The 13762-nt window shown below is 53.8% G+C and overlaps 1 protein-coding gene across 1 annotated transcript in view; it reads right to left on the bottom strand.

The window, feature by feature from the left end:
* Positions 1 to 4648: 4648 nt before the first annotated feature.
* SPIRE2 (spire type actin nucleation factor 2) overlaps positions 4649 to 13762 on the bottom strand; it is a gene marked incomplete at its 5' end in the record, with an annotated part of 18847 nt that continues 9733 nt past the window's right edge. Inside the window, 7 exon segments of the mRNA XM_006152524.2 lie at positions 4649 to 5025; positions 5399 to 5514; positions 5793 to 5820; positions 9672 to 9739; positions 9831 to 9965; positions 12123 to 12244; positions 13491 to 13680. Coding sequence (XP_006152586.2) covers positions 4770 to 5025; positions 5399 to 5514; positions 5793 to 5820; positions 9672 to 9739; positions 9831 to 9965; positions 12123 to 12244; positions 13491 to 13680 — 915 coding nt within the window.

Here is a 13762-nt window from a genome sequence, read left to right on the forward strand (position 1 = left end):
GGCTGACTCGTGGGAGTTCAGCACCTTAGAGTGGACCGTCTGCTGCTCCCTTTTCTGTTTCGGTTAGTTTTTTTTTTTTTTTTCTCCAAAGAATTAATTTAAAGTTGGATTTGTTTGTTTTTGAGAGTTTTTTCTATAGGATGCGTGCACTCGCCAGAAAGAGGAACACAGAGAGACAGAAGAGAAATCACCCCTTGGGGGGACGGCCACACCGCAATCCCTTCTCCATTCTCCTCTCTGGATCTTGGGCATGCACGCACATGTGTCAAGTATGAGTTTAAGCCACCGGGTCTAACTGCTGGTCCCAAATTTTTTTTTTTTTTAGCATTGCTTTTTATTTAATTTTAGTTATTCCCTAATTTATTTTAATTTGACCAGAGAGAGACACAATACACAGAGAAAGAGAATGGGAAAGTGAGAAAGCAAGCCACCAAGTCTAGGACTCAAACCATGGTTGACCATGTGGGAATGTCTAGTGCCATAACCACCATGCCACCCGCCAGTCCCCTAAACTTTTTTTTTAAAGAATTATTTAGTATTTATTTACTTCATTCCATTTGTTGTTGTTATTATTTTTCAATTTAACCAGAGAAGGACCAGCAGTTGGCATAATGGCTATGTCGTTGGACTCCCGTGTACTCGACCACGGTTCGAGTCCAGGACCATGTGGCTTAAACTAACGCTGGGGGTGTGTGCGTGTGTGCCCGAGATTCTGAGAGGAGAATGGGGGAGAAGGGATTGTGGCGTGGCCATCCCCCTGGGGGGTGATTTCTCACTTTCTGTCTATCTTTCTGGTGAGCGCACATGCCCTATAGCAAAACAAAAACAACAACAACAAAAAAAAACTCTCAATTTTAACCGGAGAGAAAAAGGGAAGGTGAGAAAGCAAGCTGCCAAATTTGTGCTGCGAACTGCGGTAGGCCATGTGGGGATTCAGTGTCTTACACCACCGTGCCACCTGCCAGCCCCAGGTTGGTTGTTTCTTGTTTGTTTTTGCTATAGGGCACATACACTTGCCAAGGAGACAGCAAGAGAAAGTGAGAAATCACCCCCTGGGGGAGATGGCCATAGCACAATCCCTTCTCCATTTTCCTTTCGGGGTTGTGGAAATACACACTCACACACACCCAGTGCGTTTCAAGCTGCTGGGTCTGGGACTTGAACCGTGGTCATCCACGTAAGAATCTAGTGCCTTAACCATCACCACCTGCTGGCCCCAGGCAGTGTTTTATGATGCATAGTGAGCCGCCTTATCTCTTAGCAGGTCTTATTCTGCTGATTTCTTTCAGAAACAGAGACTTGTGATTCTCTAATTACTCATCTAAGACATTTAAACTCATCTATAACCTGTAAGCCTCTGCTTCCAGATTCCCCCCTTTTTGGCTAGACCAATATAAAATTCATGCTGATTTTTTTTTCTTTAAGAGGTTTTCGCTATAGGACATGTGCACTTGGCAGAGAGACAGAAAGCAAGAAATCACTCCGGGGGGGTGGGGGGGTTGGATACACTGGAATCCCTTCTCCACTCTCCTCTTGGGATTTTGGGCAAACATGCACTTGTGCCCGTGTGAGTTCTAAGCTGCCAGGTCTGGGGCTCAAACCATGGTCAACTACATGGGAGTCCAGCCAGGTAACCATTACATCATCTGCCGGTCCCAAGACTCGTGCTAATTGACAGTGCTCCTGTCCTCAAAACGATAGAAGAGGAACCACTGTATCTTACCACCCTGAGAAATATGATTGTCTTTCTCTAGGTCAGTCACTCATGTTCGTGCTTAGAAATAAACCGCACTGGGGCCAGCAGGTGGCATGGAGGATGAGGCATTGGATTCTCACATGGCTGACCATGGTTTGAATCCCAGTCTTGGAAGCTTGCTCTCTCACTCTCTGTCTCTGGTCAGAATTGAAGAATAATTATAATAAATAAAAATAAATAATTCTAAAAATAAATAAACTGTATTATTGGGGACAGCAGGTGACGAAGTGATTAAGGCAGCTGGACTCCCACATGGCTGGCCGCAGTTTGAGTCCTGGACCTGATAACTTGCCTGCTTGCTTTCTCATCAACCTTAAAAAAAAATAATGACGAAAAATAAAATTAATTATTTAAAAAGAAAAAAAATGAAACCACATTATTATTCCTATAGTTATTTCAGTTCCTCTCTCCTGCAGAAGTGGGCCAGAGAACTGGGTCTGCATCCTTGTGTGTGAGCCTGGACTCCAAAGGAGGAAGGCTGCAGTGGGAACGGGCGAGGCAGGGCAGGGTGGGCTGCAGCCCTTGGGACCTCTCTACCTCCACCCCACTTGTAACGGGAGCAGTCTGGGTGTCCCATGAGGAGGTCACTCGAGAGCATGTGCGGGGCTGTCTGCCTGCTGCCAGAATCTCAGAATCTTTTTTTTTGTTTGTTTATAGAGGTTTTTCCTATAGGGCGCGTGTTCTCGTCAGGAAGACAGAGAGAGAGAAAGCGAGAAATCACCCCCCAGAGGCGATGGCCACACCGCAGTCCCTTCTCCTCCATTCTCCTCTCAGGATCTTGGGCACGCACGCACATGCGCCCAGCGTGAGTTTAAGGCACTGGGTCCGGAACTCAAACCACAGTCGACTACATGGGAATCCAGCTCTGTAGCCATTACTTTAACTGCTGGTCCCCCCTGCTGCCAGAACCTTAAGTATCTGACATGGCTGGCACAGCAGCTGCTCAAGCCCCTCATGGCAGTCAGCTGACTCCTCCCCCAACCCCCCAAGGAAAGGGCATGCTCAGTGCCCCACCCTGTGCCCTCTCTGCCCAGGACCAGGCTGGTGTATGCAGGGTTCCTGCACAGGCTGTGGATGGAATGGAGGTCTCACCATTAGTGGGGTCGGGTACATCTGGCCCAGCTGGGCTGGCGTCTTCCTGGATAGGCGATTCCCCACCGTGTTGCCGAAGGCCTGGTCCCCTAAGGAGAGCTGGCACTAAGCAGCTCCAGCCCTACGTGACTGCCATGTGCCAGGTCTGGCGGATGAGGCCAAGGCAGGCATGGTCAGGGGCAACTGCCTGAATTTCCCTGGGGCTGGAGAGAGGCCAGTCCAGCTCCCTGGAGGCACCAGAGAGGGGGCCGGCAAGAAGACAGGCCGGTAGTCTTGGCTTTGCCTTCCCGGTCACACCCACAGCTGCCACAGGAGGCAGTGTCCTGCAGGTGGGCTGTCGTTCCCAGGAGTTCCCATGTTAGAATCTTTATTGGGACTATCAGGTGGCACGGTGGTTACGGCACTGGACCCCACCTGCACCCCCCCACCCCCACTGGGGAGTGATTTCTCGCTTTCCCTCACTGTGTCTGTCTGTCTCTCCAGTGAGCACATGCACCCTAAGGCAAAAACATCTTCAAAACAAAACAATAAAATAAAGAACCTGTAGTTCCGCATGACTGGGAGTTTGAGATGCCTGGTGCCAGTTCCTGACTTGCAGGACTGGGAGAATATTGAGTAACACGTCTGCCGAGCTACACCTGCCCGTGACGTGGACAGACGTTTGCTCCTTGTGCCATGTGGCCGTGTGACCATCTCTGTACCTGCTTTCTTACTTTTAGAAAAGCAGGCATGGAAATTCAGGAACAAGGAATTTGTGGAGCGCTCAAACAAATTCTAGGGCCGGCTGTGTACTGGGTGCCCTCACGTGTGTGTATGGGTGTCGGGTGTCCCCTGCAGGCCCAGCTGTCCCTCCGTGGCCTCCCCTGAGGTTGTGCAGGTGTTGACTGGTTGGAGGTGCTGGTGTGTTTGGGGCAGAGCCCACCTCTGCAGGCACCAGCGTGGTCTGCTGAGGGGTGACCCCAGCCCTCTAGGCCCAAGGGCTTGTACCTGAAGAGCAAGGACAGGGAGCCGAAGAACAAGGCCACAGGCCACAGGTGGTAAGTAGCCGCCTGAGCCGTGGTTCCCTCTGCAGCCCTGACAGGTAGAGGAGCCCACTGAGCCCCACGGCCTGTCACCTCCGCCCTGACTGTGCTGAGCTGGAAGGCTTCTCTTATCCTTGAGGGCAGGTGGTTTCCACAGCCCAGCTTCACCCAATACCCCGGCCCCGTAGCCAGGCCAGTCCTTGGGGCACACCACAGAGGGAGGGCATGAGACACCTGGTCAGGCCAAGAGCAGCCGCATGCACTGCTCACAGCCCTGCTCCTGGATTAGGCCACCCATAACCCCAGGCCCCTCTGGGGCAGCCGCGAGTGAGCCAGGACAGCAACAGAATGTTGGCCCAGGAGGGGCAGGAAGGCTGGGGTGTGGGTGCCAGGCAAGGGGCAGGGAGCAAAGCTTGGCCTCAGACCTTCAGGATGGAGGCAGGAGGCCCCTGGGTACCTCCCGAGGGAATCTTGTCCTCTCAGTGCCTCTGCCCCCAAAGTCCCCACTGAGGGCAACACAGGGAAGCCTGCGTCCTCCTGGGAACAAAGGTGTCCTGTCCCAGCCTGGGTGTCCTCCCAGGGAGGGAGTCTGTGTTCTCATCTCCCAGAGGAAGAGCCCAGCCCTGGGGTAGAGTAGTGTGGCAAGACCTCTCCCCGTTAGTTCAGAAGCCCATCCCCCTGTCCCCTCCTGGCAAGGAATGCCAAAAGGAAACAGCCTCCCCCGAGGGGCCCTGGAGTGGCACTGCCCATGACAGTGCAAACAGACAGGCTGTGAAGGTCTTATACAAGGATATCTGTATCTGTATACATGTACATGCACAGCGTGGAAGGGGGACTGGCTGTGCTCTGGGACCAGAAGTGTCAGCTCCTGCAGGACCCAGCCCGGCCCTCCTGGGCCCTCACTTGAAGTCAAGAGTCCTGGTGTCGGGGAGGTAGAGAGACTGGGTCTGGCGGCTGCGGCGTGGCGTGGTGTTGAGGACGTCCACACTTCTGCGGCTGGAGCGCACAACGTCGGCCACGAAGCTGGTGCAGTCGCTACAGACGTCCTTCAGGGTGCAGCCGTGTGCGGAGAAGCCGTCCTTCGGGGTGCAGCCGTGTGCGTAGACGTGGGGGAACTCCTCCTCCACACTCGGCCACCGCGGCCCCTGTAGGGGTCTGGGGCAGGAGTGGGCGATCAGGAGGAGCCCCCTCCTGCCGTCTCTCCACATCCACAGCCACTCTCCAGGAGGCCCTGAGCCCCCTCTCCTTCACCATCAGGCATGCATGTGGGTTCCGGACTGCGCATGCCTATCAAAGTACCCTCCCCAGACAGGAACTCAGCCCTGGGCCCTGACCTTTCAAGCTCAATTTGCGCTGGACAGTACATTCAGCCTCCCAGGACCCTCCACAATGATCGGTGTCCCAAAGCAACCACCAAGCACTTGCATTTCCCTGGGGCATCCCAAGGAAACAGCTAGAACCAGCACCCTGCCCCACCCGCTGTTACCGCCCGACAGCCATGAGCATGGGCCGGAGGCACAGGACGCACTGGAAGACGTCTCTTCTCCGTGTCGGCGTGGTTTTGGCAGCTGACACCTTCGGAGGACTTTCCAATCCCAGAGTGTAGACAGGTATGTGAGCGAACTTCTTAGAAGGCATCTTCATCTGCAGCAGAGAGGGGAATGCAGGAGGCGTCCCCACCCCGTGCCCGGGGCTGCGTCCCTATTAAGGTGTGTAGATGCAGGGCTGGGGGAGACAGCTGAAGACCCTGCTGAGGGTAGGGTGCCTGTTTCTTTGAGCAAATAAAAACAGAGACAAAACCCTGCACTCAGCCCTGGGAAGTACAGGAGGGAGTTCTGCAGGGCAAGGTGAGGTGCCTGGTGAAGACGGGACCACCCAGCTGTGTCCAGTAGGAGACCCCCACGGTCCCAGATGCTCCTCACCTTTACGCTGCAGGAAGTGCAGACAGCTCTGGAAAGGGATGGAGGACAGGGCATCAGTAGACAGCTCACAAACGCCCCCACTCCAGCCATCCTCACCATAGATGCTCGACCCCTACTTCAGTGCTTTTTTCTTTTTCAATCATTATTTTAATCATTTATTTTAATTTAACCAGAGAAGGACAGAGAGAGAGAGAAAGAGAAAGTCGCCAGGTCCAGGGTGAGAACCAGTCGGCCATGTGGGAGCCCGTGCCCTTAACCACCATGCCACCTGCTTGCTCATCAGTACTTTTGTTTTTCTTTTAAAGAATTACTTAAAAAAAAAAAGAATCTCTTTATTGGGAACCAGCAGTTAGCGTAATGGCTATGTCGCTGGCCTCCCACGTAGTCAACCGCGGTTTGCGTCCCAGACCCGGTGGCTTAAAACTCCCGCTGGGCGCGTGTGCGTGCGTGCCCAAGATCCCGAGAGGAGAATGGAGGAGAAGGGATTGTGGCGTGACCATCCCCCCTGGGGGGTGATTTCTCGCTTGCTGTCTCTCTGTCTCTCTCTCTCTGTCTGGCGAGCGCACGCGCCCTATAGCGAAAACCTCTCCAAAAAAAAAAAAAAAAAGAATTACTTTATTTAACTTTGTTTATTTATTTATTTATTTAAATTTGACCAGAGGACAGAGTGAGCGAGCAAGTGAGAGAGAGAGAGAGAAAGCCACCAGGTCTGGGACTTGAACTGTGGTCGCCCACATGGGAGTCCAGCACTGATAACCACGATGCCATCTGCTGGCCCCCAGTAGTTTTTTAAATCTGCTACAGGGTGTGAGGGGGAGAGGGGGAGAAAGCGCCCTGGGGTACTTTTGGGCATGCATGTGCCTTGTGTGTTTCCCAAGCCACTGGGCTGGATCTGGTCGCACACAAGCGTGCCCCGCTGCTGTGCAGCCGGCCCCATCTGAGTCACTCGACTGCAGGTCTTGGGGGCAGCAGACGGTCGGGCCTGCTGTTTCTACTCAATCTATCATTTAGTTGGATTGTTTGGACCACTTACAATTAATGGGATGACTATAAAGCTGTTTTAGGCTGTTATCTTGTGGGATGACTGTGAGGCTATTCTAGGCTGTTATTTTGTGGGTGACTGTGATCTTGAGGGGTGACTGAAGCTGATTTCTTGCTTTTTTAAAATCTATCTGTTCTTTATTCCTATTTTCTTTATTTTTCTGCCTCTCTTTGGATCAAGTATTTTTTTAAACTTTTTAATAATTAGTTTATTTATTTATTTAAATTTTACCAGAGAGGGACAGAGTGAGAGTTCGAGAGAGAAAAGAAAGAGAGAGAGCAGGAAAATGAAAAAAACAAGTCTCCAGGTCTATGACTCAAACTGCAGTCAGCCATGTGGGAGTTCAATGCCCTTAACCACCCCGTCACCTGCTGGCCCAGGATCAAGTATTTCCTATGATTCTATCTTGCCTCTTTTGAGAACTCGCTAGCTGTAATTGTCTTGTTCTCATGGTTGCCTCGTGGTTTATTGTCCACCTGTAACTTGTCACAGTCTGCCTCCAGTAACATGACACACCCCGTGTGGAGCAGGGGAGCTTCACAGCCCACTCTCCTGTCCCTGCCCTCCCTCAGGCTGCATGCTACCCTCTGCTTTACTCAGTATGTTACCGACCCCATGGTCTGCCGTTGCTAGTCTTGTTTTGTTTCTGCAAGGTTGTTAATCTTTGATTGGCTACCAGACCTTTATCTTGGTGGGTTTTTAAGAGTTCCTATTCTTAGGAGTGGCAGGTCGTAGTTGAGGGCACTGATTGACTATGGTTCAAGTCTCGGACCTGGCAGCTTGCTTTCTCACTTTCTCTTTCTCTCTCTCCCCACCCCCTCTCCCCCAGCCCAGTCAAATTAAAATAAATAAAGTAAAATAACATAGTTCTTTAAAAAGAGAAAAAGAGTTCCTATTCTTGGACTGGCCAGGTGGTAGGATGATTAAGGCCCTGTTTTACACACAGCCAACTGTGTCATTCAAGTCTTGAACCAGCAGCTTGGAAAACATGCCCAGGTGGGGACCAGCAGGTGGTGTGGAGGTTAAGGAGCTGGATACTCCCACATGGCTGACAACGGTTCTAGTCCTGGACCTGGCGCATTACTTCTCTCTCGGTCTCTCTCTGTGTCTCTCTCTGGTCATATTAAAAAAGAAATTAAATGAAAAAGTAAAAATAAAATAAAAATAATTCTTTAAAAAAAAAAGAAAGAAAAACATGCCAGCAGGTTTGTGTGCGTGCCCAAAATCCCAAGAGGAGGGTGCAGGAAAGGGGATTGCAGTCCTGTAGGGTGATTTCTCACTTTCCTTCTTTCCCTGTCTCTCTCTGGCAAGTACATGTGCCCTACAGTAAAAAACTTATAAAAGAACAAAAAAAAGAAGTCCTATTCTTGAGCTTTCTGTCTGGGAAGCATCTGAGACATTTGGGACAGTCGGTCCTGTGTTCACCAGGCCTGGGAGTGACGCTCAGCGCAGGGCTTTGTATTCTGACTGGCTGGGCAGCCTCTCCCCTGACCCCACTTGGGGCCTGTGAGCTGTGACGTGTTTAGCCAGGGCTGATGGAGCGCAGCGTGCCCAGCCATCTCGCCTCCTCTCCGGATCTGGGCACACGTGCATGTGAGTCTGGCTGTTTTCTCAGACTGCTGGGTCTGGGATTTGAACTGTGGTCAGCCATGTGGGACCAAACTCCCTTAACCACAAGGCTATGGAACCAGCCGTGTTCCTATAAATATTGAGGACGGGAGGCCAGCAGGTGGCATGGCGGTTAAGGCACTGGACACTCCCACATGGCCGACCACAGTTCAAGTCCCAAACTGGCGGGTTGTTTTCTCATTTTCTTCTCTCTCTCTTGCTCTCTCTCTCTCTGCTCAAATCAGAATAAATGAATGAGGGGTTGGCAGGTGGCGTGGTGGTTAAAGACACTGGACTCCCACATGGCTGACTGTGGTTCAAATCCCAGACTTGGTGGCTTGCTTTCTCACTCCCCCCCTCCACCTGTCTGGTCAAATTAAAATATAAATAAATAAATGTGTCGAGGACCGGTGTAAGTGAGCTTCTATAAAAGGGGCAGATAGCAAACGTTCTCGGCTACATGAATGACAAATGGGCATGACCATGTCCCAATAAGACTTTATTCCTAAAAATGCCAGAGGCCAGATTTGCCCACCCCTGCTTTGGGGTGATTGTTTTCCCAGCCTCCAGTAACCTCCCTGCCTCTGAGTGTTAACTACTGCAGGGTCTTCTCTATGGTGGGCACATGGGCCATCTCCATGGCACTCTCTGCACTGAGACCTGGGTTCTCAGCATCCTCTCCCCTTGGGGAGACCAGAGCCACAGGCAGTGAGGTGAGGGCCTGGCCCCTCGCCTGCTCCCTTTTGCTGCCCGGTGCCTTGAACACCCTGTCTTTGGCTATTACCCCATGCTGGCCGGAAGTGGGGCTCCCTTAGCCCTTCATCTTTAAATGAACTCAGATACAATTAAAGTCCGGAGGCCAGCCCAGGGCCTGGTGGCTAGGGTGGCTGGACCCCACATGGTCAACCACGCAGTTCACAGCCTGGACCTGGCAGCTTGAAAATCACACTGGGCACATGTGTCTGTCTGTCTGTCTGTCTGTGTGCCCCACATCCCAACAAGAGAGATGGAGAAGGGAGTGTGGCATGACCGCACCCCATGGTATGGGCGAGGGATACTTTCTCACTTCTGTCAAGCACACGTACCTTCTGGAAAATAGAAAATAAATCAATCAAATGCCTTCTCTCGAGGACCGAGTCAGCCATGGTAGGAATCACATTCCCAGAATCAGGCCGGGGGGCCTCCTGCCAGCTCTACCCGCTGACCCAGCAGTGGGCGCAGAGGCTCACCTCTTGCAGAAGAGGCAGGTGGGCGGCCAAGAGAACAGCGGGAACTTGGCTTGGCAGCAGCAGCAAATCTGCAGGAGAGGCCTGGGTGAGCCCTGCTCTGTCCGCGCTCACGGCCCCCTGACCGTGCGTGACAGTCCCGGCCCGGCCCCGCTGCCTCACCTTCCCCTTCTTCAGACTGCCAAGGAGCTCCTTGTTCTGCAGGAGCTTCTCCATCTCAGCCTTGACCAGCACGCGCCGCACGTCCATCACCTCCTCCACAGTCAGAGCCAGGCTCTCCACGGGGTGACGGAACTCCTGGGGGAGCCCAGGCTCAGGGGCGGGGCCTTTCAAGCAGGAGTCTGCCCTCCAAGGACGCTGGTGCCTTCCTGGCCTGTCTGAGCAACCCTGATAGTGTCCTAACATACCCTGCTTCTGGGCCGGCAGGTGGCACAGTGGTTAAGGGCGCTGGACTCCCACATGGCTGACCGCAGTTCGCGTCCCTGACCTGGCGGCTTGCTTTCTCACTTTCCCTCTCTAATTCTCTCTTACTCTGTCCCTCTCTGATCAAATTAAAATAAGTAAAATGAAGTTAAATTCAAAACAAAAACCAGAAAACACCACACCTCAGCTCGTCCAGGCCAGCCCTGAGCTCGCGGCCCTCCCCCTTTTACCGTCCAAGTCGCTGTGTCACAGGCACGTGCCATCATGTCCAGCCTTGGGATCGGGCCGGGAGTCACACCCGAGCCTCCCAGGACTCACAGTTGCCCTAAAATATGTCCCTGACTCCTTGATCGAGAAGTGGGCCCCGGGGCCGGCAGGTGGCGTGGTGGTTAAGGTACTGGACTCCCACATGGCCGGCCATTGTTTGCATGCTGGACCTGGTGGCTGGCTTTCTCGCTTTCCCCCTCTCTCTCTCAAATTAAAAATAAATAAAGTTAAATAAAATAATTCTAAAAAAAAAAAGAGGGAGAAGTAGGCCTCAGTTCCTGTCCCCGTGGGAATAAGATGTGACTCGTGTGTCACGACCCTGACGTGTGGCATCCGGGGACCCACCACCGTGTCTGCTTCACTCACTCCCAGGCCGTCTGCTCTGAGACAGCTCCCTGGCGAGGCCTGTGACAAGGTACACAAACCGCCACGTGTACAGTGCCACCTGACAACCCCAGGCATGCCCTCCCAGGACACTGCCGCCTCCTGAGGACTCGGGCCACAACCACCTGGCTGAGCCCTCGGGGTCCACAGGAGACGGTGCCAGTGTGAGGGTGTGTAGGCTCAGGAGGTAACTAGTCAGGGAGTGTACAAAGTAACGTTACTTGACGCTGACGCGGCACTCGCACCTTTCAAAGGAGCTTAACATCTGTTCTCACCTGAACCTCTTGGAGAAAAATCTCAAAGAAATGGGACAACCACACTGTCCATACCCTCTGCACTCCTGCAGGGTGCCTTTTTTTTTTTCTTAAAGTTTATGCATTTATTTCTTCCAGAAAAGAGAAAGAGCGAGGAGATGCACCCCGCACCCGCACCTCAGCCAGCCCCGATCTGGGCACAGGGGCCTGCAGTACTCGGGGAGGCCTCTGGGTGTGCACCTGGGCCCTTTCCAGCCTGCCCACCTCCCTGGACGCTGCCTTTGCCTCTGCACCACTGTCTGCCCTTTCCCAGACGCTTACACTCCTTTAACCGCATCTGATAGAAGCACCTCGGGCCGGCAGGTGGTGTGGTGGTTAAGGGCGCCGGGCCCCACATGGCCAACCACGGTTGGAGCCTTAGACCTGGCGGCTTGAGCTAGCTCTCTCTCTCTGTGGTCAAAATTGAAAAATGATAATAAATACATAATTCTTAAAATCAAAAAAAGGCACACACCAGGCCAGCCCTGTAGCTTAGTGGTCAGTGGAGCTGGATCTCACCTGGCTGACCGTGGCTCAGATCTCAGCCCTAATAGCTTGAGCACTGTGCCAGGCTCCAGTAGTCCCCAAATCCCAAAGCTTACGATTTTGAAATGGAGAAGGAATCGTAGCATGGCCATGCCTCACTGGGGAGGGCTTTCCGCGAATGCATACACTGACACTCAGGCCCAAGGGGGCCCTCCGGACACCAGACAGCACTCACGGAAGATGAAGCCAGGCACAGAGGAAGGCAACACAGCGGCAGAGCTGGGACCAGAGTCGAGGTCTCGACACAGTAACATGCTCCCTGACACGTTACAGGCACTCCAGGCACCGGGCACGTGGGGTCACCACCTGTCTCAGCCACACCAGAACCGGAGGTTGTGCGTGTCCCTCCGTCAGGTTGTCCTGGGCTCCGGGGCTGCAGTGTCCATATGCCCAGCAGGTGGCAGCAAAGACCGCCCTCCCAACCACAGCCCAGGCCGGACCCTCCATCGTGCCTGAAGGCAGGCTGGTGCCTGATCCCAGCCAGGGATGAGGATGGGCACCCGGGAGCCCCCGGGCCGCTGTCCAACATGTCCCCACTCACCAGCCACAGGTGCTTAGCATCTGGGGCCTTGCAGGCCTCCTGTCTGTCCTCTGTGGAGCCCGGGCTGCTGAGGGGCAGGGAGCTGGGGTCAGGCTGGGGCCGGACGCTCACTGGGCAGGAGCCTGGGGAGGAGCACAGCAGGCTGTCAGGACCGCCTGTGAAGTCCTGCAGGGGAGGCAGCAGGGTGGGCCTGACACCAAGCAGAGATCGGGTGGGAGGACGCTGCGCTGTCTGGACCTTGGCAGGGCCCTTGCAGGTCTTCACCCACCCAGGAGCAGCCGACGCTGGGTCCCACACGGCCAGCAGTGCTTGCATTAGGAAGCCCTTGCTTAGTCCCACACGCACTGCGGCCCGAGGGCGGGGCAGGAGCGAGGCGTGGAACTGGCCTGGCCTGGCCCTGAACGCTGGGGAGCGAGTCCTGACTCCCAGATGGGGTTGTCCTGAGGGTGGCCAGGACTCTCAAGGGACCTTCAGGGCAGAAGGGGAGGCCGGACACATCTTGACAGCCCTCGGAGGAATTCAGCTCTTACCACACCGGGCCAACCCTGTCCTAGCCTGTGTGCCAGCCAGGCTCGGAGCAGGGTATGTGTGCTTGGGCTTGGGGACACACATCTCTGTCACAGAGGGAGGGACGGGCTGGCTCTCGCGGTCCCCAGTTCCTATGTCCCCTGTGTCCCAGGTATGTTGGTACCTGTTACCTCTAAGAAACAGAATTATGGAAGTTTTAAAGTCTTTTTAAAAGTTTTACAATGAACATGGGGACCAGCAGGTGCCACGGTGGTTATGGCACTGGGCTCTTACGTGGTTGACTGTGGTTCAAGTCCTGTCCCTGGCGGCTTGCTTTCTCACTTTCCCTCTCTGTCTCTGTCTCTCTCTGGCCAAATTAAATATTAATAATTGGAACCAGCAGATGGCATAATGGTTACGTTGCTGAACTCCCACATAATCGACTATGGTTCAAGTCCTGGACCCAGTGGCTTAAAACTCACACCGGGTACATGTGCAGGCCCAAAACAATCCCGAGAGGTGAATGGAAGAGAAGGGATTGTGGTGCGGCCACTCACAGGGGGTGATTTCTCACTTTCTGTCTCTGTTTCTCTGGCATGCACACGCACCCTATAGCAAAAAAATCTCTCTAAAAATAAATTAAAAAAATAAATAAATAAAAATTATTCCTAAAAACGTTTAACAATGAATATGAATTATTTAAGTGATGGTCTCAAGTACTATAGTGGGGCTGCTTGCTGAGGGGGAGGGAGACAGCCCCAGCGCCGGCCTGGGTGCTGTCTTCCCCACGCAGGCCGAGGTCGAGGGACACGGCTTCCCAGCGGTCTGAGGGAAGGCGGGTGGGCAGAGGGCAGCACTTGCCCTGGTCTCGGGAGCTGGGCCTCCATGTGTTCACACTGCCTGCTCGGGGCCGGGTGGGCTCCATCCGTCCTGGGGGCTGAGGGCCTGGCGGCAGGCCCGAGGTCACCTCACCGCGCAGCAAGGCCAGGTCGTGCTCCGAGAAGGACCGATCCCGCTTCAGGGTCACCTCCCCGCATGGAGACTCTTCCTCCTGCAGACAGACACAGCGGCCTGGCCACAGGCACAGAGGCAGGCGCAGACACAGCGGCCCGGCCACAGACGCCGACACACAC

Source organism: Tupaia chinensis, unplaced genomic scaffold, assembly GCF_000334495.1.
Source record: "Tupaia chinensis unplaced genomic scaffold, TupChi_1.0 Scaffold000355_1, whole genome shotgun sequence".
NCBI lineage: Eukaryota > Metazoa > Chordata > Mammalia > Scandentia > Tupaiidae > Tupaia > Tupaia belangeri.